The sequence below is a fragment of the Hyperolius riggenbachi genome, chromosome 8 (assembly GCF_040937935.1).
Source record: "Hyperolius riggenbachi isolate aHypRig1 chromosome 8, aHypRig1.pri, whole genome shotgun sequence".
In the NCBI taxonomy this organism is placed as follows: Eukaryota; Metazoa; Chordata; class Amphibia; order Anura; family Hyperoliidae; genus Hyperolius; species Hyperolius riggenbachi.
In genome coordinates, this window is record NC_090653.1 from 228,015,980 (window position 1) to 228,043,308 (window position 27,329).

The 27,329-nt window shown below is 44.6% G+C and overlaps 1 protein-coding gene across 1 annotated transcript in view; it reads right to left on the reverse strand.

The window, feature by feature from the left end:
- EMD (emerin) overlaps window positions 1-27,329 on the reverse strand; it is a 43,358-nt gene that overhangs the window by 15,217 nt on the left and 812 nt on the right. The window contains exons 2-5 of the mRNA XM_068248251.1: window positions 23,834-23,927; window positions 10,837-10,902; window positions 10,374-10,430; window positions 6,254-6,321 (exon numbers count right to left, since the gene is read on the reverse strand). Of these exons, the coding sequence (XP_068104352.1) occupies window positions 6,254-6,321; window positions 10,374-10,430; window positions 10,837-10,902; window positions 23,834-23,915 (273 nt within the window). The 5' untranslated portion in view covers window positions 23,916-23,927. The remainder of the gene's footprint in view (window positions 1-6,253; window positions 6,322-10,373; window positions 10,431-10,836; window positions 10,903-23,833; window positions 23,928-27,329) is intronic.

Sequence of the window (27,329 nt, forward strand, 5' to 3'; positions counted from 1 at the left end):
TGGTTAAATGATTTCAGATTTTCCTTTTCGTACAAGCGATGCAGATATTTAACTACACAAATTGCCCAGATATGTGCATTCTTTATTAGATTAATATATATTTTACTAGTATGATTCCACAAAGGGCTGTTTGGAGAATTAGGCCTCTTTCTCAGTGGGACGTTAAAGTCGCACGTTATAAAAATTTATAACGCAGACTAACGCACAGCAATACAAAGTCTGTGCGACATTCACAGTGCACACGTTGCGTTGTGTGTACCTTGTAGCAATATTTAGAAGTATTTTTGTTTTTATTTTTGTTTTTCAATATTTAGAAGGTGCTGCATGCTGTGCGTTTAGCAATACATTTGCTGCGTTATGGGTGTTGCACATGCTCAGTAATGGTTTGTTTTTTTAAATGTAACGCATGCGTCGTTTTCGTTCCATCAGTATGGACAAAAACAGCGCACCAAGAGACACATAATGCAGTGCAAAATAACGTCCAATTTCATAACCTAAATGCGCTGCGTTAGGGGCACGTTGTGAGACTTTAACGTTGCATCAAACGCAACGTCCCACTGTGAAAGAGGCCTAAGCCTAAGAGAATTTTCTCCACTTTCTTTTCCCTAATTTTAATTCAATGTACACTTGAGAAATTGTAAGTTTGCCACCTGTTCTAGTTTTTTTTTTAAACCTTTGTAGATTAGATTACACAGTGATTTGTAGGACGACAACACTGCTGCTTCTAGGGTTGTGTTGTTAGCATCTGGGGCTGGGTTATGTGTGAGTTGGCTAGTGCAGAAGCACATCTGGAGGTCTGGCAGTGCTAAGCCAAAATCATACAAGGCTTGTAGTGTTTTCACTTTAGTTCAAGGGATGTCCTCATTCTAGATAAAAGGGAGTAATCGTTTTATACATTTTAGTAAATGGCTTTCTAGTTATGTTTAGCAGGGAGATAAGAATGTAAAACAGTATTACAACAAGCAGGTACTAAATGGTGCTGCTTGGTCTCCACATTCAGTATAAACCTATTACCTGCATTGTTTTTTACTGTCAGTGCGTAAGCTTGTGGTAAATATTACCAAAAAAAAAGGGATTTTATCAGGGCTGTGGAGTCGGTACAAAAATCCACCGACTCCTCAGTTTAGGATTCCACCGACTCCGACTCCTCTAATTTGCATATTACAATTTTGTTGATTAAAAGTATGTAACGTGAAATTCGTTTCTAACTGCCAACGCTTAGGAATTTTACAAGACAACTGAAGTGAGAAGGATATGTAGACTACTATATTTATTCACTTTAGACTAAAACTAGTCCTTGGTAAGAGTACTTGTAAAAGGTACAAACCGGAACAAAGAACATCTATCAGGCCCTAGGCAATGTAACTGTGGGTACATGTAAGAATGATGTGCAGGTACTCTGCAGGGGAATGAGGAGATTCTTCCTCTATTACACATTCTTCATGCACAATCTGAACCAGGTTTATGGGTGATAGACAACACCTCTGTGTTCAATGTGCACAACATTCTCAGTGGATTCCCTGCAGCTCTGTGGGGAGTGCATATGTAGAGTATAGTACTACTGTGTAACAAAGTAAACCTGAGACAGATGAAATTAAAGTTTTATACATACCTGGGGCTTCTTCCAGCCGCCTTCAGGATAATCAGTCCCTCGTTGTCCTCCTCCACCACTTGGATCTTCTGCTATGAGTCCAGGTACTTGAGCCAGTCGGGCGTAGTGCGCATGCACACACTCCGCCGCCAGGAGCATACTACACCTGTGCAGCACTATTGCGCAGATGCAGAATGTTCCTGGCTGTGGGAGCGGCACGTGGCTGGACTGCGCTGACTGGCTGAATTACCAGGACTCATAGAAGAAGATACAGGTGGTGGAGGACAGCAAGGGACTGATTGGCCTGAATGGGGCTGGAGGAAGCCCCAGGTATGTATAAAACGTTACTTTTCATCCGTCTCAGGTACCCTTTAATTTGTAGTCACCAAACCAAATTTTAACAACATATCAAATGATTTGATTTCATGAGCAAAGGAAGTGCATACATTTGCATAAATCAGCATCAATGCAGAATTATTTCCATCTCATTGACCATCTCTATTAGTGACACAGCTACAAATCAGGCTTTATTCTTACAGCATAGATGTTATTTAGTATTTATAAGAGATTCCTGTGTACACATCATATATACAGTCACAATCAGATATGTATATCTGACCTTAAAAATACGGGGACCGCTTTATTGAAGCAGCACAAGTAACTAATTTTGATTGGTTTATTTCATTTTTGTGGACTAAGCACAGCTATTACTTTATATATACTGTATATATACATTATTTTTAATGACTATTATCTGAGAAATAGAACATTTTATCATATTTTCCATTTTAGTCTTTTTAGTTACAAATTCAATAGGAATCGGTGCATTTTTTGCCGACTCCGACTCCAGGCACCCAAAATTGCCTCGACTCCGACTCCACAGCCCTGGATTTTATCATTCCGATGAATGAAGTGGCCTTTTTTTTTTAAATCTTATCAAATCTCTTACTAGTTATATATACTGTGGAGAATATAGTGCCCTTTCAGCAAAAAATTATAAATTCTAATATATTTGTGCACCCTATTAGGTTGACTTGTAAGTTAATTGTTCGGGTAAATTTTATAGGTATGTATGTATATGTATCTATCTATCTATCTATCTATCTATCTATCTATCTATCTATCTATCTATCTATCTATCTATCTATATATATGTATGTATGTGTATATATATATTATTATTTAGTATTTATATAGCGCCGACATATTACGCAGCGCTGTACAGTGTATATATATATATATCTTGTCACTAACTGTCCCTCAAAGGAGCTCACAATCTAATCCCTACCATTGCCATATATCTATATTAGGGCCAATTTTAGGGGGAGCCAATTAACTTATCCGTATGTTTTTGGAATGTGGGAGGAAACCGGAGTGCCCGGAGGAAACCCACACAGACACGGAGAGAACATACAAACTCTTTGCAGATAGTGCCCTGGCTGGGATTCGAACCAGGGACCCAGCGCTGCAAGGCGAGAGAGCTAACCACTACGCCACTGTGCTGCCCATATATGTTTATAAATATATATATATATACATACATGTATATGTATATATATATGTTAAGTAAGTAAGTAAGTAAGTAAGTAAGTAAGTATGTATGTATGTATACATATATATATATGTATGCATGCATATATATATATATATATATATATATATATATATATATACATATATATATCTCCAGGCCTGGTCGTACTGTAACGACCAGGCCTGGATTTACCTCACAGAGCCTGTAGGCACAGATGTTCTGGCACATATGACCTCACCCACCATGAACCTACAAATCCCTACCAAAATGAAGCCGCAAGTGTACTGGCTGTTCCAGATGTCACTTCTCCCTTACTTCCCTTGCCCATCATGGGTAGCCACAGGTGCCCTTTAGTATTAGGTAGCCAGAAGCACCCTCAGCATTCAGTAGCTAGAGGTGCCCCCAAGTATTAGAGGTGCCCCCAAGTATTAGGTAGCTAAAGGAACCTCAGTATTAAGTAGCTAGAGATGCCCATGACAGAAGGGAGATCTCGTCAGTGGAATGTCAAGACCTGGGTGAGTAACATCTCATTTACACTATCATCAGGGCTCTGCATAGGGAAGAAGGGAGGGAGGCACTCGGGGAAGGGAGTGAGCCACCTTTCCATCATCAGGCAATTGTAGGCACGTGCCTACAGTGCCCTTATGGTAAATCTGGCCCTGGTAACAACATATAATAAAATGCAGAAAATGATTTAGGATGTCCACTTTTACATTAATTACGGTACTCTGGCTTCAGTAACAGAAACACTTCCTATAGTCATATATTGCTGTATATTGGTATTTAGCCCCGCCCTACCAGTGAGGCTTAACCTAAGCTGTTTAATAACCCCCCCCCCCACCCCAAGCATTCTGGGAGACCCGAGGACCCCAGGGTAGCTGTATGATAGGGTCAGTGTGAGGGTGCACTGTGTGGGGTGTGTGTTGGTGGAGAAAGAGTAATCCGTGTCAGTGGTACCAGTCGTTTGCATAGGCACAGGCCTGGCGACATCCTGGTGCAATTACTGTCACTGTTCCCTCTTGAAACATTTCTCAGTGAGCGCTCACTGCCAGAAACACTGTCTTTAATATTAATGCCATGATTTTATAAAGTTATTTTAACTAAGATTCTGAGTAGGCTGCAGCAGCGGGAGAGCGGCGCGGTAATTGAAATCTACGTCCTGGTAGAGATAACAGGTCCCAAACAGGGCTTGAATTTCAATTAGCAAGATCTGGAAATGGTTAAAGGACTTACAAGCCCAAATTTAAAAAAAAAGTTCTATACCTGCATGATTTTTGAAGGCAAGGAGGACGCCATCCGCCCCCTCCGTGCAGTTCCACCGAGTCCCCGCTGCTTAATTCCCCCGGGACGGCTCCCGTCCCGACCCCACAGCCCGGGTCGGGCTCTCCTGCCTCCACCAAAATGGCTGCGCAGCTCTAGGGCCTCCCCCCGATCCACGCTACAGGAGACAGCCTGTAACATGGATCAGGGAGGGAGGCCCTATAGCTGCGCATCCGCGCTCGCATCTGTGCGGACTGCGCAGCCGCAGCAACCTCTGGCAGCCATTTTTGTGGTTGCAGAAGAGCCTGACCCGGGCTGTGGGGTCGGGAACCAACCGGGGGGGGGGGGGGGGGGGGGGGGGGGAATTAAGCAGCGAGGACCTGGCAGAACTGCACAGAGGGCACGGATGGCGTCCTCCGTGCCTTCAAAATTCCTTAAGGTATAGAACTTTTTTTTTAATTTGGGCTTGTAAATCCTTTAAGGGAAGTGGGAAGTGACACTCCCTTACTAAAATGTGTTCTATTGATTGAATACTTCCTGACTTAACCGTCTCCTTAGAAAACTGTAAACTGAAACAGTATATGCATTTGTCTGAAGGTGTATATATATTGGACCCTAGGCCAGCTTCAGACCGAGTATTGGCAGCAGCGTTGCCACACCACCAAAAATGGGCCTTTGGGGATTACCGCGTTAGTATGCGGTAATCCCCTTTTGGCCGGGATCCAAACAGGAAGTTTGCTCACTTCCTGTTTTGAAAGCACAGACGTGCGCAGAAGCGTATTTTAAAACTACACTTCCGTACATGCACACCACAATGCCAACATTTTGGAAAACCCTGCATCGCCACAGAGGTAATGTAGGTATATCCGCACATTAGATAGGGCACTTCTGGCGCAACGTGGTGTGTATGAACTACCTCACACTTTCATTAGGCTGCCGCAAATTTACCACACCACACCAGTGTAAAAAAGCCCTGAAGGTGAATAAATCAGAGTATAGGACCTGCATTTAAGTGTGCTAGTTCTATGCTTTCCTGCCCAGATAAGACAGTATTTTGGCATCTCGTGAGTCTTAAGGTGGCCATACATGGTACTATTTTTCAATTAGATAATTTAGTTTGATTATTCCGTTAGATCGAATATAAAGATTTTTCCAGCATGTCCGATCATTTTTCCCGAAAAAACGGGATGATCGTTCGAATTTCTTGATCGAAAAAAAATAAATTTCAACTTTCATTCAATTCGATCATTTAGATTGAATAAACGGGAAAATCGAACGTTTTTATTGTACCGTGTATGGCCACCATAAGGGTGGAGGCCAGAAAATTGAGTTCTTCCATGTGTCTAGCACCACAGTTGAGCTGACATTAGGCTCACTGACATGAGGTACAGTATAATCTTATTATAATAAACTCTGATATAGTAAACATTTGGGTATAGTAAACTACTGTATCTCTCCAGGTCCCGGCCAATCTCCATTATAAGTCTATGGGAGCAATGCCTGGTATAGTAAACTCTGATATAATAAAACATCTGTTATAATAAACAAGTTTTTTGGCCCCTACGTGATGCTGACTCTGGATATAGTAAACAGTGGACGGAGCATGCGTCATATGTCAGTGTGAAACCCATGGGCGGCTGCTCCCTTTAGGCTGGTTGCAGGCGAGTTGATGCTAGATAACATTTGTAAGACAAGAATGGCACCGGTGCTGGATATACAGTACTGTACAAATAAGCAGCCTGGGAAAAATGAGGAATAATGTGAATGTAAACACTGGGCTGGCAAGAACTGCACTAGTGTGAATGAGGCAAGTCATGTACTGATCTTCTCTATTAAAATAATATTTCCTCTGCACAGAAGACTCTTACCATCTGTTGAGCTTGTGGGTAACTGTAGGTTTTGGTATAGGTTTCTTCTTCATATGTATCGTAGTTATCTATTTAAGAAAAATCACGAAATTCAATCAGAATAGAATATGACTTATAATATTCGTCGTACAAAAACATTCCCCCATGACAAGCTGCAATTCTTCTCTGATATTATTGCACATTTTTTGAATTTATATTTAGTTTTACTAAAGTTCAAATAAAGGGCTTGTCCTCACTGTAGGCAGCAGTGCAGTACATACCACACAGAGTGTCAGATCAGGTATAGCACAGAGAGCTAAACCTGAGATGGGCAAATAAAAAGTTTTTATACTCTCCTGTGGCTTCCCCCCCCCCATGAGCACCGATGCATCCCTCGCTGTCCTCCTGGGTGGCTCCGTTCGCCTGGTATCACTCCTGGTAATCTGGCTCAGTCGTCTCTTCTGCACATGTACGGAGAAAGGTGCTCATGCGCAGAAAGGTGGTGCGACTGAGCCAGATCACCAGGACCAATACCAGCCCAACGGAGGCAACCGGGAGGACGTCGAGGGACGCACCGGTCATGGGGCTGGAGGAAGCCCCAGGCAAGTATAAAATCTTTTTATTTGCCCATCTCAGATTTATTTTAATGCTGAAGTGAACACTAATGGGGTGTTTGTTTTTTAAATGTTACTTTGCTGTGATGCGTGCGTGAAGTATAAGAAGCTCAGATGATAGAAACAAGCATATTATGAATAATGAAATGAACTCTGTATGCTGGCATTTGTCATGCAAGATCTCGGGGACAGACGGACATCTAAAACCAGAGCTTCTTCTCTCTGCATAGAACATGTTTACAGATGCATGCACTACTGATTTACTCAAAACACATGCACAGGATTCCTTGTGGGATCCTCAGCTAAGACGTCTGCATGACATGCTCTATGACATAGTCACCACTTCAGCGGGAAGGAGTAGCAGACTTCTAATTTTTTGGCACACACCCCTCACAGTTTATCTGCTGTGTCCAGTGCATGAACCAGATATACTGTGTTTCCCCTAAAGTAAGACATACCCTGAGAATAAGCACTAGCAGTAATTCCTAGCATGCTTGAAATATAAGACATCCCCCGAATGTAAGCCCTAGCAGCAGCCCACATGACACCAGCAAGTCACGCTCAATACAAAGCCTGGATACAGGAGAGCAGCAGTATAATGTGAGTTTTACAGTCCTGTATGTGTCAGGTAATTTTTGTTGGAGCCAGCCGTACTGATCTGTGGTGATAAGCACCAGCAGCACTTCACCTCTTCACCTTTTCCCAGGACACACAGCTTATCCTATCATAGCTCTAGGGAGCCTGACAGAGTTCTCTGTCTGCAAGAAATAGACTTTTACCCACATGATCAGCAGAATCAATTTCTTGTAAGTGAGAGCCAATATCTGCAAACCACAGGCTCTGTGAATGCTGCTTGTGTTTCAGCATGGCATTCAGTATATACATTTTGTACAGGAAAACTACCAGTGTTTCCCCCAAAAATAAGACACCCTCTGAAAATAAGCCCTAGCACATCTTTTGGAGCAAAAATTTATATAAGACAGTGTCTTATTTTCGGGGAAACACTGTAATCACTTATTAAGAAACTTGTCAGGCGGCTCTATGGCTTCAAGTGCAAGACCAGAACTATAACTGACAACATGTACTTTATATGTATGCGGCTCTTTTAAAACCTATGTGAATATGTGTAAAGCTAAACTTTACCACTAAGAAGGTAGTGCAAATAATTATGCCACACCACACACCATAACAAGCAGCAACAACACAAATAGTGTGCACTACTCCCAGTAGGAATGGAACAACTAAAAAAAAATATAGCCGCACATACAACTAAAAATGTTTGCTTCATGTGTCGGGATAAAGGCAAGTATTGTCTCGTAAGAAAGCTGAGCACAAATAAATGCCAACCGAACTTCAATGAACTGAAGCCATGTTGTAAAGAAGAGTGGGCCAAAACTCCTTCACAAATTACACAGAAAATGACTACTTCAAGTTACTGCTGCTAATGGTCGTTCAACAAGCTACTGACTGATTGACTATATTAAGTTTATCAAGCATGGCTTCTCCATTTTGCCTTCAGTTTTGTTAAATAAATAATGACAATCTTTTGTGTGTGGTTTTGCACCTGAGGTAAGATTTACATAATTTTAGAAGCTGCTGAGGACCAGATGTTTCCTTATTACATCCTGATATGTAAAACCTTAGACCTGAAAGAAGGTGTACTTTATATTTCTCACGGCTGTAATAAGTTGTCAGATCTAACATATTATTTCTGCATAGTTAATGTGGTTCTAGGCGCTACTCCAACTTGAATACAATTATACAAACAATAAAGCTACAGGGCATGGGTCGCCACACAGTGGGATGGGAAATGCCTCTCTAAATGAATGCGATAAAGTCTGTGCAGGCGCTCAACATGGATAATATTCCCAGTTCCAGAATCGTGTATATTCAAAACGGAGCCAAATGATAACACACGTTCAAAGATATGTATCCACCAGGTACTCTCACCAGATCAGTTGACTGACTCAATCACAAATCAGCAAAAACAGCATAAAATATACTCCAATGTTCTTCCATCTGTAAATTAAACACAGTGTGCAGACATAGCGTAATACTGCTGGATCACAGATTATAGTGACAGTGTAGTTCACCCCGTGTCAGGTGATCAATTCCGTGCTCCCACTACCGACAATGCAATGGTCAACTGCTCACCAGATTCCAATGCTGACCCCTTAGATCGATCAGCAATGCACGCTTGTGTTTAGATGTTTTCTACTCAGATGGGATGCACATTCCTTAAAAACTGAAACAAAGGCTACCATAGCATAATACTGTATTTAATAAAAGTTTAAAAACATAATGATGCACTTACAAACGTAGACATCAATCAGCGCATATAGTACAATCCTCGGCAATTTGTATTTAGTTCCTATGTATCCTGAATCGCGTCTCCCAGTGCGACTTCCGTATTATGCTATGTTAGCTTTTGTTTCAGATTTAAAGGGAACCAGAGAGGAACGAGGGGTGAAAAAAGGCAAAGATTTTATACATACCTGGGGCTTCTTCCAGCCCCATAAGCCTGAATCGCTCCCACGCCGCCGTCCTCAGCTTCCTGAATCCGCCGGTACCGGGCCCGTCACTTCCGGCGGACGCGGCCAATTGTCCGCATCACAGGGGCTCCCTCCATACATGTACGCATGCGGCTGCGCAGTAAGCAGCCACATGCGTATCTGTATGGGGAGAGCACCCTGTGATGCGGAGAATTGGCCGCGTCCGCCGGCCGACTTGCCGACTCGCGGCAATGACGGGACCCGGTGGCGGCGGATCCAGGCAGCGGAGGACGGCGGCGTGGGAGCGATCCGTGCGTATGGGGCTGGAGGAAGCCCCAGGTATGTATAGTTCATCCTCTCTGGTTCCCTTTAAGGAATGTGCATCCCATCTGAGTAGAAAACATCTAAACACAAGCGCATATTGCTGATCGATCTAAGGGGTCAGCATTGGAATCTGGTGAGCAGTTGACCATTGCATTGTCGGTAGTGGGAGCACGGAATTGATCACCTGACACGGGGTGAACTACACTGTCACTATAATCTGTGATCCAGCAGTATTACGCTATGTCTGCACACTGTGTTTAATTTACAGATGGAAGAACGTTGGAGTATATTTTATGCTGTTTTTGCTGATTTGTGATTGAGTCAGCCAACTGATCTGGTGAGAGTACCTGGTGGATACATATCTTTGAACGTGTGTTATAATTTGTCTCCATTTTGAATATACACGATTCTGGAACTGGGAATATTATCCATGTTGAGCGCCTGCACAGACTTTAACGCATATTATTTCTGCAGTTTATCACTTTGTTACATGTGTACATGCAGTACTGCGGTAGATAGGCACTGCCATGCGTATGATCTCCTTGGAGAAAACTCAGGAGAAACGTTAACAGGATATGGCGATTAGTACACTGAAAGCTGTAAGTAAATACAATCATAATACTATTATGCCAGTACTGTTAATGCCCCTAAAAATGTAGTTGAAATAAATGAAAGCAAAAAAAAAAAACAACAACAACAAAAACACTTTACCGTTATCATTATCATAGTCTTTTCGACTGTACTGCTGTTTAGATTCATATGTAGATCCTGGAAAAAAAATTATATAAAACAATATCCTGAATATCCTGGAACGTTAACAATCAGATCGATACAAACTTAAAAATGTACCAGAGCTTACACAAAACAAAGAATCGATATTTACCCAGGCTTCCTCACACATGCTTATGAGGTTGGATGAAGCACTGGGTAAGTATCGAGGAAATATAGGAGGCGCCCAAGGTATAATAATCTCAAACATTATGCTGCTTTTTCCCCTATTGTTCTGTACCTACTTTATACTAACTGCACATGAAAGCTACTAGCTGAATGCAATTAATAACATTTACAGAGGAATGGAGACCCCCCCCCCCCATAACAAAGTGGATTACAATCAACCTTTTTCCTCTTACAAGTACATCATTAAAATGTGAACCTAATGTAATCTTTTTCTTACCTGCAGAGCCAGTTTTCTTACGCTCAAACTCCAAAAGCTTCTTTTCATACAATGTGCGAGTTGTGTCTACAAATGAGGAGGGGGAAACAATTACAGGTAATATAGATAATTGTGTTATAAAGACACCTTTTCGAGTCCAAAAACAAACAAATAAAAAACACAAACAAAACAAAAAAAGACAAAAGTATTTGAAGTTACAGCTAGTGTGTTTTCAGTTATTATTTGAGAGGCTGAGGGCAGCATTTTGGATAATAGCACTTTATAAATGCAGCTATCCTTTAAGTGTCAGGAGGAAGAAACTCCCTTTTATCCTTATGAGTCTCCCTACTGGTCCTTTATTGTGACTGACAGATTCACTGACTAGTAAGGGGGAATCAATCACTGTACTCACTTTGCCTATAAAATATGTAAACATGCCCCTGTTTTTACAGTACATAATAAGGACCTGGCTTCACAAAGTAGTATCAATGAGCTACAACAAGGTAGTATCAATGAGATACAAGGGAAAAACAAAACAAACTAAAATTTGGGTTCAGACAAAGTTGATGTTGAATATTGGGCCTGATGCAGTAAATTGCAGTAAAGTTGCCGAACACAGAAAGCACCATTACCATTACTGGTGCAGAGGAGCACTGGCCATTAAAGTAGACTCTTGCACAGCAGACATGGGAAAACCCAAAGAAATTCACTGTCTGTGTTTACACAGAACAGTCTGTCTAAAGGTGCGTACACACAGTTGACGGATGTTGCCCATTCGAGATCAGGACCTGATTCCCTTGGGCGACATCACCAGCTGTACACACAAGTGTCAGCTGTGTAGCTAATAAAGCGCTGGGTTGATATGTGGGGGGCTGACGAGCAGCACATGCCATCACGTGGCGAGAGGGTGTAGGCGTGAACAATTGGGATCAACGTCAGGAGGTGAGTAGATCTGCCGGGCGGATCATTCACGAGTTGGGGGTTGCCGTACACATGCCTGATTATCAGCTGAGGCAGTCGTTATCACCTGCCTTAGCCAACCTAAAGTGGACCTGAACTTTTGCACAGGACAGAAGGAAAACTTAGAGAAATGCACCCTGAATGTATTTAGATAGTTTAGCCTGTTTAATTCCCCCTCATTTGTGTCTAATCTCAAGTTGTAATTTGATCCTCCCCTGTGTCACATGACTGCCTATGGCACATAAGCAGATAAGCCCATAGGAAAGCACAGGCTGTAAACAATATGTCTGCTTCCATGAATCAGGAAGTAGAACCTGTGCAGATTTATTTTAGGATTTGTATCAGCTGTAACAAATACATGTTTTTTTTGTTTAAAGGTTATTAAGTGGTTGTGTATCTTTTAGAGCAGAGAGGAGTTCTGAGTTCAGGTTCCCTTTAAGACAGGCATGTGTAAGGGCCTTTATTCTCCCTTATCTGCAAATAATCATCATGTGTAAATCAGGACTACCAGCTGTGTGAACTGTGCTTTACCAACTTTTGTGCTAATCTGTAAACACAGGAGGTTAACCCTTTGTGTGCTTACACAGGAGGTTAACCCTTTCTTGTAACAAAGAAATATTTTTCCTTAAAGGCTATTATGCTGATGCTTGTCTTTTAAGACAGAGAGGAAGTTCTGAGATTAGGTCTGCTTTAACCCTTTGCGCCATGTGCGTTACCGCATGGCACTAAGGGTTATCGTCCGGTGCTCCCCGAGTACAGGAACGTTACTGGACTTTGCTGCATCAGGCCCGTAGAATCTAATGTTCCATATGTGTAACCTGCACTTCCCAAACAAGTAAGTAAGGCGGGCCTGGATTTACATCACAAGAGCCTATAGGCACAGATGTCCTGGCACTCTAGACTTCAACCTCCATGAACCTACAAATACCTGCTGAAGCACACCGCAAGTGTGCTTGCTGGCCCACCTTTTAATTCTCCCTTAGTTCCCTTGCCTGTAGTAGGTAGCTATGGGTGACCCTTAGTATTAGATAGCCAGACTATCTTCTGTGCAAGTAAACTCTCATTTACACTAATCTTGGGAGTCTGCATAGGGAAGGAGGCACTTGGGGAGGGGAGTGAGCGGCCTTTCCATCATCAGGCGCCTGTAGACACGTGCCTACAGTGCCTCATGGTAAATCCAGCCTTGATGTAAGGAGTACATTATAATCAGCAATGCATGCTGCTGTCTAGGAATAATCCCAGTGCGATATTCTGGGGATTTTAGCTCATTGGCAGAGCAGGTCAGCAGCATCTAGGGTCACAACATACCAGACAGTGAGTCTTCTTAGGGTTAATATAAAACAATAGCACTTTATTTGTCAGTCAAACAGCAACAAAAATACACCCCACTGGGTGTTCAGTACAGTTGTAGTCGTACACAATATACAACCTTCTTCATCTGTACCAACTCTAGCTCAGGCTTCTTGCCTTCTGCAGCCACACAGGCTTGTGAGTGTCACCCTGCCACGGGCCTAATGGCAGTCCACAGCCAATCACCTATCCAGGCTCCTCCTGGATTGTCGGTACTGGAGTCCAGCTCCCCTCCAGCACCTCAGACAGCTTCTCTTGCTTCAGTAGGCCTGGCAGCCTCCCTGCTGCCAGACTCCCAGGAGCCTCCTTGCTCCACACAGCCCACTGCATACTAAGTGATGCAGCCTTGGTTCACCTGTGTGCAAATTCACACAGGTGAACCAATTAACCCTCTGTCTGCCAGACTCAGGCCTGGACTAGTAGGATTGGTGTGCAAGGCCCACCCTTCTCCCAATACACGCCAGTTCTGGATCCCAAACAAATCTGCACGATGGTGATGGTGCTAAATTGCAACAACAGTCACTATCCAGGACTTTAGCCTTTAAATGCATGCCAGAATCAATCATCTGCTCTGATCATCACACCCAGGTAATAGCTGTAAGGCACGGATCACACACCTGACTCTGCCTGGCTTCACCAGCTCCCTACAGCTCTTCTACACCTACCCCAATCCCTTATTTCAGTGCTGGCTAACCTTGGCACTCCAGCTGTGGTGGAACTACAAGTCCCATGAGGCATTGCAATACTCTGACAGCTCTAAGCATAACTCGGGGAGGCAGAGGCATGATGGGATTTGTAGTTTTGTCACAGCTGGAATGCCAAGATTAGCCATCACTGCCTTATTTGATTGCTCGGGCTGCTAGTCTGCTTATGCAGAGCCATGTGGAAGGGAAGCATATGAATACACATAGTACCTGTCCCTGCAGTCACTGCCCCGGCTCTCTTCTGTCTGTCCGCAGTGCTTTTAGTAGCATTAATAAGGATGGGCAAGTGAGAGCCAGGTCAGAGGCTGCTGGGTCAGGTACTATGTGTATGTATGCTTCCCTCTATTTGAGGAGGGAGAGCTGCCAGAGTAATCCTGGTAGACAACAGCAAAGGTACAGAGAGGCTGTGGGGAACTGGTGCTGACAGAATGTGCCCACTATACTTTAATGCTAAGGTAGAGAGCAGCATCAGCACATGAGAACATTTATTTAGATAATTTGTATTTAGTTTTAAGAATTATTATATGAGACAATGGTTACGAAAATGTTGCTGAGGAACAATAGTTTGTCAAAATTACATGCAGCAAAATACAATAAGCAATAAATTGTACATGTACTGGGTCATGCCCGGAATTGGGTTTGGCACAATACAGAGCTCAGGAATAGGACATAAATAGATAGCAAGAGACATACAGAGACATAGCATGCAGTTTGCAAAACGAGAGCAGCAGTAGCAAGTGTGTTATACGCATAGTTACAAAACTGTGGCATAAAAAGGGACCGAATGGTTTAGTCTAGAGTGATTATTCCTGAGTGATTTAGTCCAGCGGGCCGGCTGACTGGTTGACCCTGATACAGCCCTGGCCTCAGCTATTGAGCGGGGGCGGTGCTATGATGGGAGTATGTGGAGGGAGTTTAAGAGGCTGATCGCTGAGGGAAAGAAAGAGTTGCCGTGTCTAGCACCCCTGGTGGAGATGGCCCGAAGGAAGCAGTCAGAGGTAGCAGTGGCCTGGATGAGAGGGATCATTGGCAATCCTCAACACCCTAGAGCGCAATCTTGTGTTATGTAGGTGGACAAGTGGGGGGGGGGGGGGGGGGGCAGTGGTCTCCCAATGATCCTCTAGACCAAGATGGAGAAGCAGAGGATCGACTCAATGGTGGCGGAGTAACAGCTTCTCAGAATCTCTTGGGCCATGCCGAACTTTCTCAGTTGGCGGAGGAAGGAGAGTCTCTGCTGGGCTTTCCGCTGGATGGCAGTGATGTTTGCCTTCCAGCTGAGATCGCTGGAGATGGTAGTGCCCAGGAGACTGGCACAGGGTACCCTAGCCACCTCAGTGCTTCAGACATAACAAGAAAATACACAGAACATTTATATCATGCTGAACTTTGTTGGAGTGCACATCTGCCGTGTTTTCTATGATGGAATTTTACTACTCTGTGCTTGAGATGGAATAAATGAGAGGTCATCCAATGGATGGTCCGCTGGTATATGGACCCTCATCTCATCACAGCATGTAGTGAAAAATAGCCTTTACAAACAAACCATCAGTTTGCAATTTTATGGTACTGTAGTTTACATTTTTATGCAGAGAGACTAAATAGCAACCACATTTAAAACTCATGTGTTTGTAAGTGGGCAAACATAGAACTTTAGCAGAGGATCAAATATTTATTTTACACATTGTATGCATAGAACTTGCCATGTTTGTCCATAAATGGCAAACTACTAAAAACATTCTGCTGTGTCATTACACAAGTCATTCAAAATTTTATCATTCATGCAAATGCTTCCTCTTGAAAAGTAACAGCTGATCCTTGTTTCATAGAAATTTTTATAATTCTAAAATGACATTAATTTAAAGCCCAACTAAACTTAAAATAAAACGAGGAAAATTCAAATGGAAATCAGTGACTGTATATAACCTGTACAGCAGCAAGTAATTTACAAAATGCCTTTTTCATTAGTCAAATGTGCTTGCCAGTGCGCTATAGCTAGATTGCAGCCATTTGTATATTCAGCATCTGGGTGGATCAATCAGATGGGACCATGTGAGTCCTATTGCAGGAAGAACAATAGAATCCACACATTTCCCCATTTTAAGCCTCATCTACACGCGTAGATGAGGCGGCGATGTTCCTTATCAATCGAGCCGCTAATGCGGCTCGATTGATAAGTTCCGACAGGTCCGATCTGTGACCCGCCGATTCCCTGCTCGTTCCCCGCGAGGGGACAATGGCAGGGAATCGAGCGGAAGATAAGCGGCGCCTGGCGGGGAATCGAATCAGACACACACACGCGGGTACGCGCGGGGCTAATCGAGCCGCCGGATCGCCTCCACATCTCCGCGTGTAGACGGGGCTTTACAGCATAAAACACTTGGCTGAAACCAGTTGTGAAGGGCAGTGACTAGGGTGGAACACAGAAATAGCTTGTTCAATATTTCATAAGCTGCACAATTCACTGCCCACAGGTTGAGTTACAAGATAAAGGGCAGGAACTTCAATGAATAACTATGCTGCAGATTTGCAAGTCACAGAAAGTGAACATTGCAAGATCCCCCTTGAAAGATTACCCTTTAGAACAAGAAGTCAACCAGGGCTGGTGCCTTGCATCTGTATGGATGGAGGTACAGGTGCAGATAAGCACAGATGTAAAAAGATCTTTAGATCTAAAATGCAGCTTAAAAAGTAATACGGTATTTCTAATTTACACAAAACACGTCCTTTTTTTAACAACTTCAGCTTTGGGTTTAATTGGGTTTTCACACACTTTTCCCGACATATCCTGTGCACAATAGTGTATGCCATAACACGAAGCCAGCAGCCACAATACAATTCAATAAGAAACTGTATGCAGCGTCTGCTAAAATGTTCCCAGATGTGTTACACATTGCACCATGGGGTAGATGCACGAATCTGCGGTAATACTGCTGTGGGCAGACAGCCCACAGCAATACCCCCATTATCCAGCATGGGTGCAGATCGGCTGATGCCGGATACATGTGCTTGCCGGTTGCTTGAACCGGTGCTAAAATAACACTAACCTCCCTCCCGGAGCAGCAGAAACAAGTAACCGATCATCTGGGAGCCTTCTGCTACATATCCAGCAGCTCCCAGCAGCTTACTGGCGTCATCCATGTACAGCTCCCGGCATGTCACCTGACCAACATCGGTCACGTGACACGTCAGGAGCTATGCATAGACGCCAGAAAGCCAATGGGAACTGCAGTATGTGTAGCAGTTCCCCTCAGACATGCCAGTTAGCTGAGACTTCCGGATGCCTGAGTTCCAGATAACGTGCATTTTGCTGTATTACTGCTACCAATGGCGGAAGATTACAGGGAATTATGCTAGTATTCAAGTACTGCAATTGTTGCTACGGTAATGGCGTTACTAACGTGTTACCGTAGCCACGCTTGCAGTACTCTAGTACCGCGGGTCACGCTAATAGCATAAATCGCTGTAACCTGCTGCCGGTAGTAATGGTAATATTGATCTGTCTGCGCACAGCAATATTACTGCAGCTTCGGTATAACAAACTCTATGCTGGGTTTATCAGAAAACCAACACTGCACATGGCTGAACGACCCCTGAGCATTCCCATTGTGGAGTAGTTCAGTATCAAGAGTGAAGGCGTTGCTGCTTGCCTGCTGACAGATTTGCTATAGATGTGTCATAATGTAATATAAGCCTGCAAGACTAGGGAATGTCCTAAACCCAGGGTCCCCAAACTTTCTCGGTCAAGGGATGGGTCAACATACTTCAGACTGCGGCTGCTAGGGGGCCGGAACATAGTTAAAATGATGTTCAAAAACATTACATTGAATATACGGTAGGTATTGATTCCGCCCAATAATTCCCGGAAAACTCCCATCAGCAGCCATGCAGTCATGTGGCACCCGAAGAACGTCTTTGTGCACCAGACAGTGAAGCTTACCCAGGTGACAACCTACAGTCCAATTGGAAAGCAGTGTCACCTGATGCAAAATTGAATTGGAAGCCAGCAAATTACTGCTCGCTGGCTTCTACAGCATGTGGATGGGTGGTGCCAGCACTGCTATTCTATATGCGGGCTGCCGATATTTAAAGGTACAGTGGGCCACATCTATAAGCTGTACATTTTGTGTCTGGGGGCCAGTGAAAAAAGCCTTGGGGGGGCCACATTCAGCCTGTGGGACGTAGTTTGAGGACCACTGCCCTAAACTCTGAATAGCAGTCTCTCGCTATGGGGTGATCATTCGTGCTGCAATTTGGCACAGTGAGTGTGTTGGGAACTGTGGCAGTGGTTGTTTGGTTATAGTTTACTACATTTGCTAATAATAATAATAGATCAATAACCAACAATAAAATGTAGTGCAATGTGAAAGATCACAGTGGCTTTTATAGCTGGGCCCTCAGATCTACCTCAGTTATCCATGCTAGTGCAGACTTGTTTTTCTTTTATTCAGCTGCTGTCTAGATCTGTCTGCTTCCTCTTCTGTAGACTGTGTGTAATGTGCTTTGCTTTTGTAGAAGGAGCTGTGTTTCTTAGATCAGACACAACCAGAGAGAGAGACATTGAAAGCTATGTTCACATTATAAATCGCCAGTGCTGAGCGATTTATACTGTGATTTTTGAAGAGCTTTTCCCTGCGATTTGCACTTAGAAAATCGCTTTTATAAGCACTTTTGCTCAGCGATAATTTTTTACACTTCCTGATGTCAGTCAAGAAGTGAACTCTTTAACCCGGAGATGAATAAATACAATGGGCTTGATTCAGAAAAGGGTGCTAAGTGTTAGCACGCCAGTAAAAGCCACTTTGCATGTGCGAACATGCTTTGCATGTGCTAAGTAGTTAGCACATGCAAACTACTTAGCACCGTAGTTAGTACATGTAAACTACCGTATTTTCCGCCGTATAAGACGCACTTTTTCTCCCCCCAAAATAGGGAGAAAAAGTCCCTGCGTCTTATACGGCAAAGGCAGGGAATCCCCAACTTGCGAACGCCCGCCGATATGAACCGCCGACCCGACGCCATTGGGGATTCCCTGCCTGTGTGTGCGCTCGCTGTGCCTGGCTCCCCTGCGTGCTTAAGGTGTCCCCCTCTAATTTCCTCCTGCCCCCTCCATGTGCGCATCTCCCCGGTTCCCGCCCCCACCTCCCCCCCCGCGCGCGTGTCTCCGATATCCTCCGATGTAAAGCCTTCCTCCCTCCGGGTCTGCAGCTGCAGCGGCTTACCTCCTATATGCCGCCGGGAAGACTGCAGACACCCGGCTACTCCATGTGTTCCCTCTACTGCGCGGCTTGTACTGATTGCGTCATCAGTACAAGCCGCGCAGTAGAGGGAACACATGGAGTAGCCGGGTGTCTGCAGTCTTCCCGGCGGCATATAGGAGGTAAGCCGCTGCAGCTGCAGACCCGGAGGGAGGAAGGCTTTACATAGGAGGATATCGGAGACACGCGCGTGGGGGTGGGGCGGGCACCGGGCAGATGCACACATGGATGGAGGGGGCAGGAGGAAATTAGAGGGGGACACCACGCAGGGGAGCCAGGCACATGCCACAAGGGGCAAACGAGACTGATGAGAGGGACACAGGAGGACATATGGGGAGGACACATGGGGAGGACACAGACTGACACAGGAGGACACATGGGGAGGACACAGACTGACACAGGACGACACATGGGGAGAGGGACACAGGAGGACACATGGGGAGAGGGACACAGGAGGACACATGGAGAGGATACAGACTGACACAGGACGACACATGGGGAGAGGGACACAGACTGACACAGGAGGACACATGGGGAGAAGGACATAGACTGACACAGGAGGATACATGGGGAGACTGACACAGGAGGACACATGGGGAGAGGTGCACAGGAGGACACATGGGGAGACTGACCCAGGAGGACACATGGGGAGACTGACCCAGGAGGACACATGAGGAGAGGTGCACAGGAGGACACATGGGGAGACTGACCCAGGAGGACACATGGGGAGACTGACCCAGGAGGACACATGGGGAGAAGGGGCAGTCAGGACACGTGGGAGACAGGTAGACAAGGTGCACATGGGGAGAAGGGACACACAGGACACATATGGGAGACAGGACACATGGGGAGATGGACACAGGAGGACATATGGGGAGAAGAGGCAGTCAGGACACATGGGGGAAACAGGACACAGAGGGAGACAGGCAGACAGGGTACACATGGGGGAGACAGGCAGACAGGTACTCATGGGGAGAAGGGGCACACTGGACACATAGAAAAACACATGGGGCATACAGCAGGACAGATGGGGCACACAGGAAGAGACATGAGGTACACAGGAGCACACAACATGTACAAGACCTCCTGGAATATGGACGCACCAGGTTTAGTATTTTTTTCCTGGTTTTTGCCCTCTAAATTTGGGTGCGTCTTATATTCCGGAGCGTCTTATACGGCGCGAAATACGGTACTTAGCACATGTAAACTACTTAGCACTAGGCCTGAACGATTTATCGTTTTTGTATCGAAATCGCGATGACGGAAACGGCGATTCCGTGATCGCCAAAGCGGCGGTTTTTTACGATATTCTGCTGACCTGCGCAGTAGTAGCAGTTCAGCTGTGTCTTTCTCCCGCTGTGCGCAGCAGCAGCTCCGTGTATAAATAGCGACGGCTCATTATCTCTCTTCTTCCGCCCAGTGCCTCCTCCTTCTCCTCCTGTCATCAGCTGACCCAGCGGCAGGCTCTTGCTCTCTTTCCCTCTTCCTACCCGCCCGCATCATCAGCTGGGCGGGCGGCAGACTCCGCCCACAGGCTCTCGCTGGCTTTACTTCTGTTTTAGCTCATATATAGGTGTTAAAAAGGCTATATAAGTAAACCAGGCTATTGTCTATCTGACATTTCCTTAGCATAACAAAGCAGCTCCGTAGGTGGCTGGAAGCAGAAAAGGAATTCCCTCCCTCCTCCCCCCTTCCAAAGCCATCACTGCCGAAGTACAGGAGAGAGCACATGGATCTACACACCATGGGGGAGATTCAGTAGGCAAGACTGAAGTGCGTGATGGTGTGTGTGGATAAGTATGTGTGTGAGTGCATATCAGTGTGTGGTGCAGGGTGTGTGTGTTTCAGTGAGTGCTGGAAAAGTGTGTATATGTATATCAGTGTGTTGTGTACTGCAGGATGTATGTATATCAGTGAGTTCTGCAAGAGAGAGAGTGAGCGTGTGCGCGTGCGCTGCAGGATGTGTGTATCAATAAGTGCTCTGATGGAGTGGAGATGGAGAATTAAGTGTGTGCGAGTGTATCAGCGCAACCCCCCACACGACTTATCTTTACCCTACCTACCCCAAGCCTAACATTAACTGTCCCCACCGCCTCTGCGACATGTCATCACTCATATCCCCCCTATAAAAAGTGCCACATGGGGAAACAAGGGATAGAAGACATGATAATCTCCCCGCCAGCCCTCATTGGCTCTCGACTTCGTCTACTTTTTACATTTTGCCCCCCTGTCTGAGTTTGACATCTCCTTGTCTAGTACATCATCATCAGCTGGGCGGGCAGAAGATATTATAGAAGTTGTGGTAATACTGTTCAATACCTGATTACGCAATACTTCTAGCGTATGACAGTCGAGAGTCATAAACAGTGATTGTGTGACTATGAGGTTCAAACTAAAACTACTCATTGATCAAGTGCAAAGTTTTCTCCATTTGTTTATACTGTCACTGTTGGTCAAGAGTTTGGCCAGTTTATGAAGCCTTTAGGCTTAGGATTTATCACGGCTCTGCCCCAGCTCCTTGGCACAGAGGAAGTCTGTATGAGGCACATGCTTAAGCTTGATTTGAAGAAAATCGTGAATCGAATCGAAATCGCAATTTCTGACAGAAATCGTGCGATTCAATCTTTTCCTAAAATCGTTCAGGCCTACTTAGCACCCTAGTTTTTTTTTAAAAAAAATCAGTGTTTATTCAACAATGAAAATGAACATATGACAGAATATGCCGTGTAGCAGTGCGCCTCCTAACTTTTCCAACAGTAGCTTCAGCATCAATTATCACTGTGGAAGATGAGAGGTATTGTTAACAATAATATAATGATCATCACATAATATATAGAGCTCAGATTGAATTTAAATTTCCAAATATTCTATCTTTTACAAGATCATAATTAGCAAGACCAGGGGTATCTAACCATGGAGCTTAGCACCCTAGTTAGCACGGTGCTAAGTAGTAGTTTGCATGTCCTAACTACAGTGCTAAGTAGTTTGCATGTGCTAACTACGGTGCTAAGTTTGCATGTGCTAACTACGGTGCTAAGTAGTTTGTATGTGCTAACTACTTAGCACCCTAGTTAGCACGCCCAAAGCCTTTAGGCGTGCTAACTGGGTTAGCAACGTGTACTGAATCGAGCCCAATGTATTTATTCTTAAAAGCTCTTTGGAAATCGCTATACAAATCACTTTTTCAAGCTCTTTGCGATTTCCCTATACCTTCCATTCAGGGCAAAAACGCTCAGAAAATGGTACATGTAGCAGATTTGCCATTTGAAGAAAATTGGAAGGCTTACATGTGAACACTGTCATAGGAAATGACACAAGCTCTTCTAGGGCGATTTGCAAAATCGCCAGTGCTTAAAAAAAAATTAGCAAATGCTGATAGTGTGAACAACCCCTTAAACTTGTCACAGTAGTAGCATTTGATTTGAGACTAACAACAGTATAGGCCATTGGTTCTGAAACTTTTCCAGGTCAGAGAACCCTTGATGAATCCAAATTTCAAGGCAACCTTTGACAAAAAGCATTACTGAAACGCAATGTCGCCATATGACGTATACACAAGACTTGGAACCCCACCCACTGGGGAGCATACTCGAGTAAGTCAATACAGCTCCATGTTCCTACGGAGCTGTCCAATGTAAAAAGTTTCTCAACCGTTAGCACCACAGTAGAAAGCAAAGTTCTTTTTAGATGTTTATTGTTTCCTATAAAATTACAGAGGTAGCAGGAACAGCGAAAGCCAGGGGTTTTGGTTACTTCCTTTTTCAACCTGTTAAGCTGCCTCTTTGAGCCCATAACAGCATGAGCCTTGTTAGATATTACTGCTTTAACTCCAGAGACAGTAAGGAAACCTGGATTTTAAATCTGCTAAAGCAATCTGTCTAAGCAGACTTGATGGGGAACTTCTACTCATAATACAGGGGAGCCACCCCTAGATGTAGCCAAAGCCTGTATACTGCTCTCCAACATGCCACCCCTAGGTGTAACCAAAGCCCTTGTACCGCCCCTCCAACATGTTGCCATAGCAAATAACCTGCGCATAAGATTGGCTCCTCATCACAATTCAGGGCAGCTGTCGGGCCATGCTATAATGACATCCTGGAGTTGCAGTTGAAGTGCATATTCCTCCACAGTAATTATAGACAGTCTCCACATGCAGCAATCACTCAACTGTTCTGTCGCTCTGCATTGGAAATCCCGAGCTGGACTACGAATTCCTGCAGAGTGATGGGGGCACCTGACAGGGAGGGCAGGCATAGCACTGCAGCACTTAATTTGAAAACCTCTGAAGTAGGCCCTTTGCCATACCTCCCAACTTTTTGAGATGAGAAAGAGGGACACTTAAGCCACACCCCTCACCATGCCCCGGTCACACCCCTCATCACGCATACCATAAAGATTTCATAAGAAAAAGATGTTTTATAATTCAAGCCACACTGGTCCTTTCTATCCTGGTTCATTTTCCTTCATATTAACATTTTAAAATTAGTAATATATCAATTTAAAGGATGGAATAAAGCTTAGAATCAAACACATTTTTTATTAGAGAAATATATATATTTACTGGAAAGAGGGACAAATGAGGGAGAAAGAGGGACAGGGCTCCCAAAGAGGGACAGTTGGGAGCTACTGTATGCCTTTTCTGTGACTGCATATACTATTTATTAGTAACACCACTGTGTTTTACCTTGCTATAAAGAGTAACAGTATTATGAATGCGCTCATTACTGGAGAAAGCATCACACAACATACCAACGATAGGCCCATGCGATATGCCATAACTCCGCAGCAAGGCTACGAGCTCTTCATGCGACATGCGTTTGAACTTCTCCATTCTTGGTTGTACCTGAGAACAAAAATGATTAAAAAACAATATTTGTTTTTCAGTTCATTAGAATTTAAAAATTTATTTTTTCATAGAGTCCTATGTACATGGGTTTATACAGCCTGTGAGGGCTGTTATTAGGCACAGACAAATCACCCAGATGCCTAGGGTGACACCTGCAGGAGGGGGCACCACAAAGGTAATCTTACCACACTGTGCTTTATGGGATTCTTATACAGAACTGCTGGTTCCATTAAAGGGTCCCTGAACAGTGAAAAAAAACAAACAACTTCGCCAGGCTAACGGGGCCGCCAGCAGGACAACGGAGGGGACCTAGAGGAATCCGAGGGATCTCACAGGCTACGGGGGGCAGGAGGAAGTCCCCAGGAAGTCCAGATTTGCATTTTTTTCATGGTTCAGGGTCCCTTTAAGTAAGGGATGGATGGAAGTTTTGACACAGAAGTGCTCATTACTGTTTGGCATAACACAGGAGTCTTATTTATTTATTATTTTATTTATTGTATTTATAAAGCGCCAACATATTACGCAGCGCTGGACATTAATTTAGGTTACAGACAATATTTAGGGGTGACATACAGCACTAAGACAATACAGGAATAATAGAAAACCAGATCACAAAGCACAGTATGAGTACCAGGTAATGCTTAGTCAGTCACTGGAAGGGAGCATGGAGATTAGGCAAGTCGAGATCACTCAGATCCATAGGATGGGTGTACAGTAATGGAGGTGCATGAACAGGTAGGAGACATAAGGAGTCATTAGTATGCATAGTGCACACTTTAATTGGGGTGACAGTGTAACGAAGGAAACCCAGAAGACACCGACGGACATCAAGGACTATAAAGGGATGTAAGAAGCCCCAGGTAAGTAAAAGTCAAACCCCCCCCCACCTCGGGATTTCTTTAACATAATTTCTTTAAGTCTAAGCGCTAGTCTAATTTAGGGGAACAAGCAGGAAATATTATAGGGAACATAGAGTAGTAGGGGTGTCTAAGCACCCTAGAGAGAAAGACATAGGAGACAAAAAATAAAAAGTTATTGGCCTGAGGAAGCGGGCTTAGACCCGTGAAACGCGTTGCCAGTGCTAAATGAATATTTCTTTGTCTATACAAAGATCTTATCATTGAGGTAAGTAACCTCATTTTTTTCAATTTTATCTTGTTTTTAATCCAATTTTATTCACATTGGGCCGCCTCTTTACCCAATTGTGCTTACAGGGAACAGTTCTACATTCACAGCACCCTCTTACAGGTTTAAATAGTATAACAATCATACTAATGTACAGCGCTGTGTAATATGTTGGCGCTTTATAAATACAATAAATAAATAGCAGGTGCTATTAATGTCCTAAAAAAAGCATTGCTTTAGATTTGCTTTATGTTGGTTGTTGCAACTCCTCTGGACTTCATGGTCAATATTCTAACCTGTAAAGACCATGGCTGCCACATAGAGACTGACAACTAAGGGCATGCAAAGAAAAAATCTTTCTGCTCTCTGCAAATTGTTCTAATGACTGCATCTGCTCAGCTACTGATAAAGAATCATACAAAGTTTTGCAAAGATTTGTAGACAGTCCCTATTCAGTGTTCAGCAGGGTATTGTGTACAACACCCAGCCCCCAACCACTCTACTCCTCCCTATGTGCTGTGTACTGTAGTGATGCTGAAGAAGTCTGCAGAGGTAGTTCTGCTCCATCAGTTGTGGACAGAGTGAGTGTAATAAGCTGAGGCCGGGAGCACACTTGTGTGTTGGTTTTCTGCATGCATTTTCTGCACACCATGTGTCTGTATGTGTGAAAATGTGCCCCTTTTATCACAGAAGCTAATGTAATTGATAGAGAAAATGCCTGTAGTGCTTCACCGCTGTCTGTTTTTATCTGCATGAAGAAAGCACATTCAAGTGTGCACTAGCCAAATGAATAAAAGTGGTTCTCTGTTTACTTGTGCAGAAAGCGAGGGTGGGAGGGGGCCCCATTCAAAACTCTACAAGGGAGCTCTGTAGTTCAGTCTAGCATTCATAAAACAGCTAAAAGCCATGACGTGAAGCTAAGGTGGCCATCCGTCCGGATTTAGGCCGGACAGTCCGGTCTTTGGACTGCTGGTCCTCCGTCCGGCGCAAGGTCCTCCGTCCGGCGCAAGGCCAGGACGGACAGATGTCCTCCTTTTTGGACTTCCCGGCCCGATCTCCATCTCCCTAGTGACGTGACTGACGTCACACGTAGACGTCGCCGCACCGCGGGAAAATGCAGCCCCACCTCACGCAAGTTGGCTTGGGTGACGGGGGGAGGAGCAGACGATGCGAGCCAGGAGGCAGCCAGCAGCCAGTGTGAGTGCCGCCACGCCACCCGCAGAGAGACACAGCCAGCCCGGACAGAGAGCCTCTCTGAGAGAGGCAGCCAGCAGAGTGCCGACGCCCGCGGCCCGCCGTGGTCACATCGAGAGAGAGACACAGACAGCCAGAGGCAGCCAGCAGTGTGTGAGTGAGTGCCGCTGGGGAAATCTGCTGCCAATAAGATTGCATTTGTGGGGAACTGTGCTGCCAATCTCATAGCATTTGTGGGGAAATCTGCTGCCAATAAAATTGTATTTGTGGGGAAATGTGCTGCCAATCTCATAGCATTTGTGGGAATATGTGCTGCCAATCTCATTGCATTTGTGGGCAAATCTGCTGCCAATCTCAGCATTTGTGGGCAAATCTGCTGCCAATCTCAGCATTTGTGGGCAAATCTGCTGCCAATCTCAGCATTTGTGGGGAAATCTGCTGCCAATCTCAGCATTTGTGGGGAAATCTGCTGCCAATCTCAGCATTTGAGGGGAAATCTGCTGCCAATCTCAGCATTTGTGGGGAAATCTGCTGCCAATCTCAGCATTTGTGGGGAAATCTGCTGCCAATCTCAGCATTTGTGGGGAAATCTGCTGCCAATCTCAGCATTTGTGGGGAAATCTGCTGCCAATCTCAGCATTTGTGGGGAAATCTGCTGCCAATCTCATTGCATTTGTGAGGAAATCTGCTGCCAGTCTCATTGCATTTGTGAGGAAATCTGCTGCCAGTCTCATTGCATTTGTGGGGAAATCTGCTGCCAATCTCATTGCATTTGTGGGGAAATCTGCTGCCAATAAGATTGCATTTGTGGGGAAATCTGCTGCCAATCTCATTGCATTTGTGGGGAAATCTGCTGCCAATAAGATTGCATTTGTGGGGAAATCTGCTGCCAATCTGATTGCATTTTGTGGGGAAATCTTCTGCGAATCTGATTGCATTTTGTGGTTGGTCGGCCGGCTGGCCGGCCCTCCACCATGTAGACTATTGTGCGCCACCGTCCTCAGTACGATGTCCTCCTTTGCAGGGTGTGATGTCCTCCTTTTTGGGGTTCTGCAAGTGGCCACCCTATGTGAAGCACAA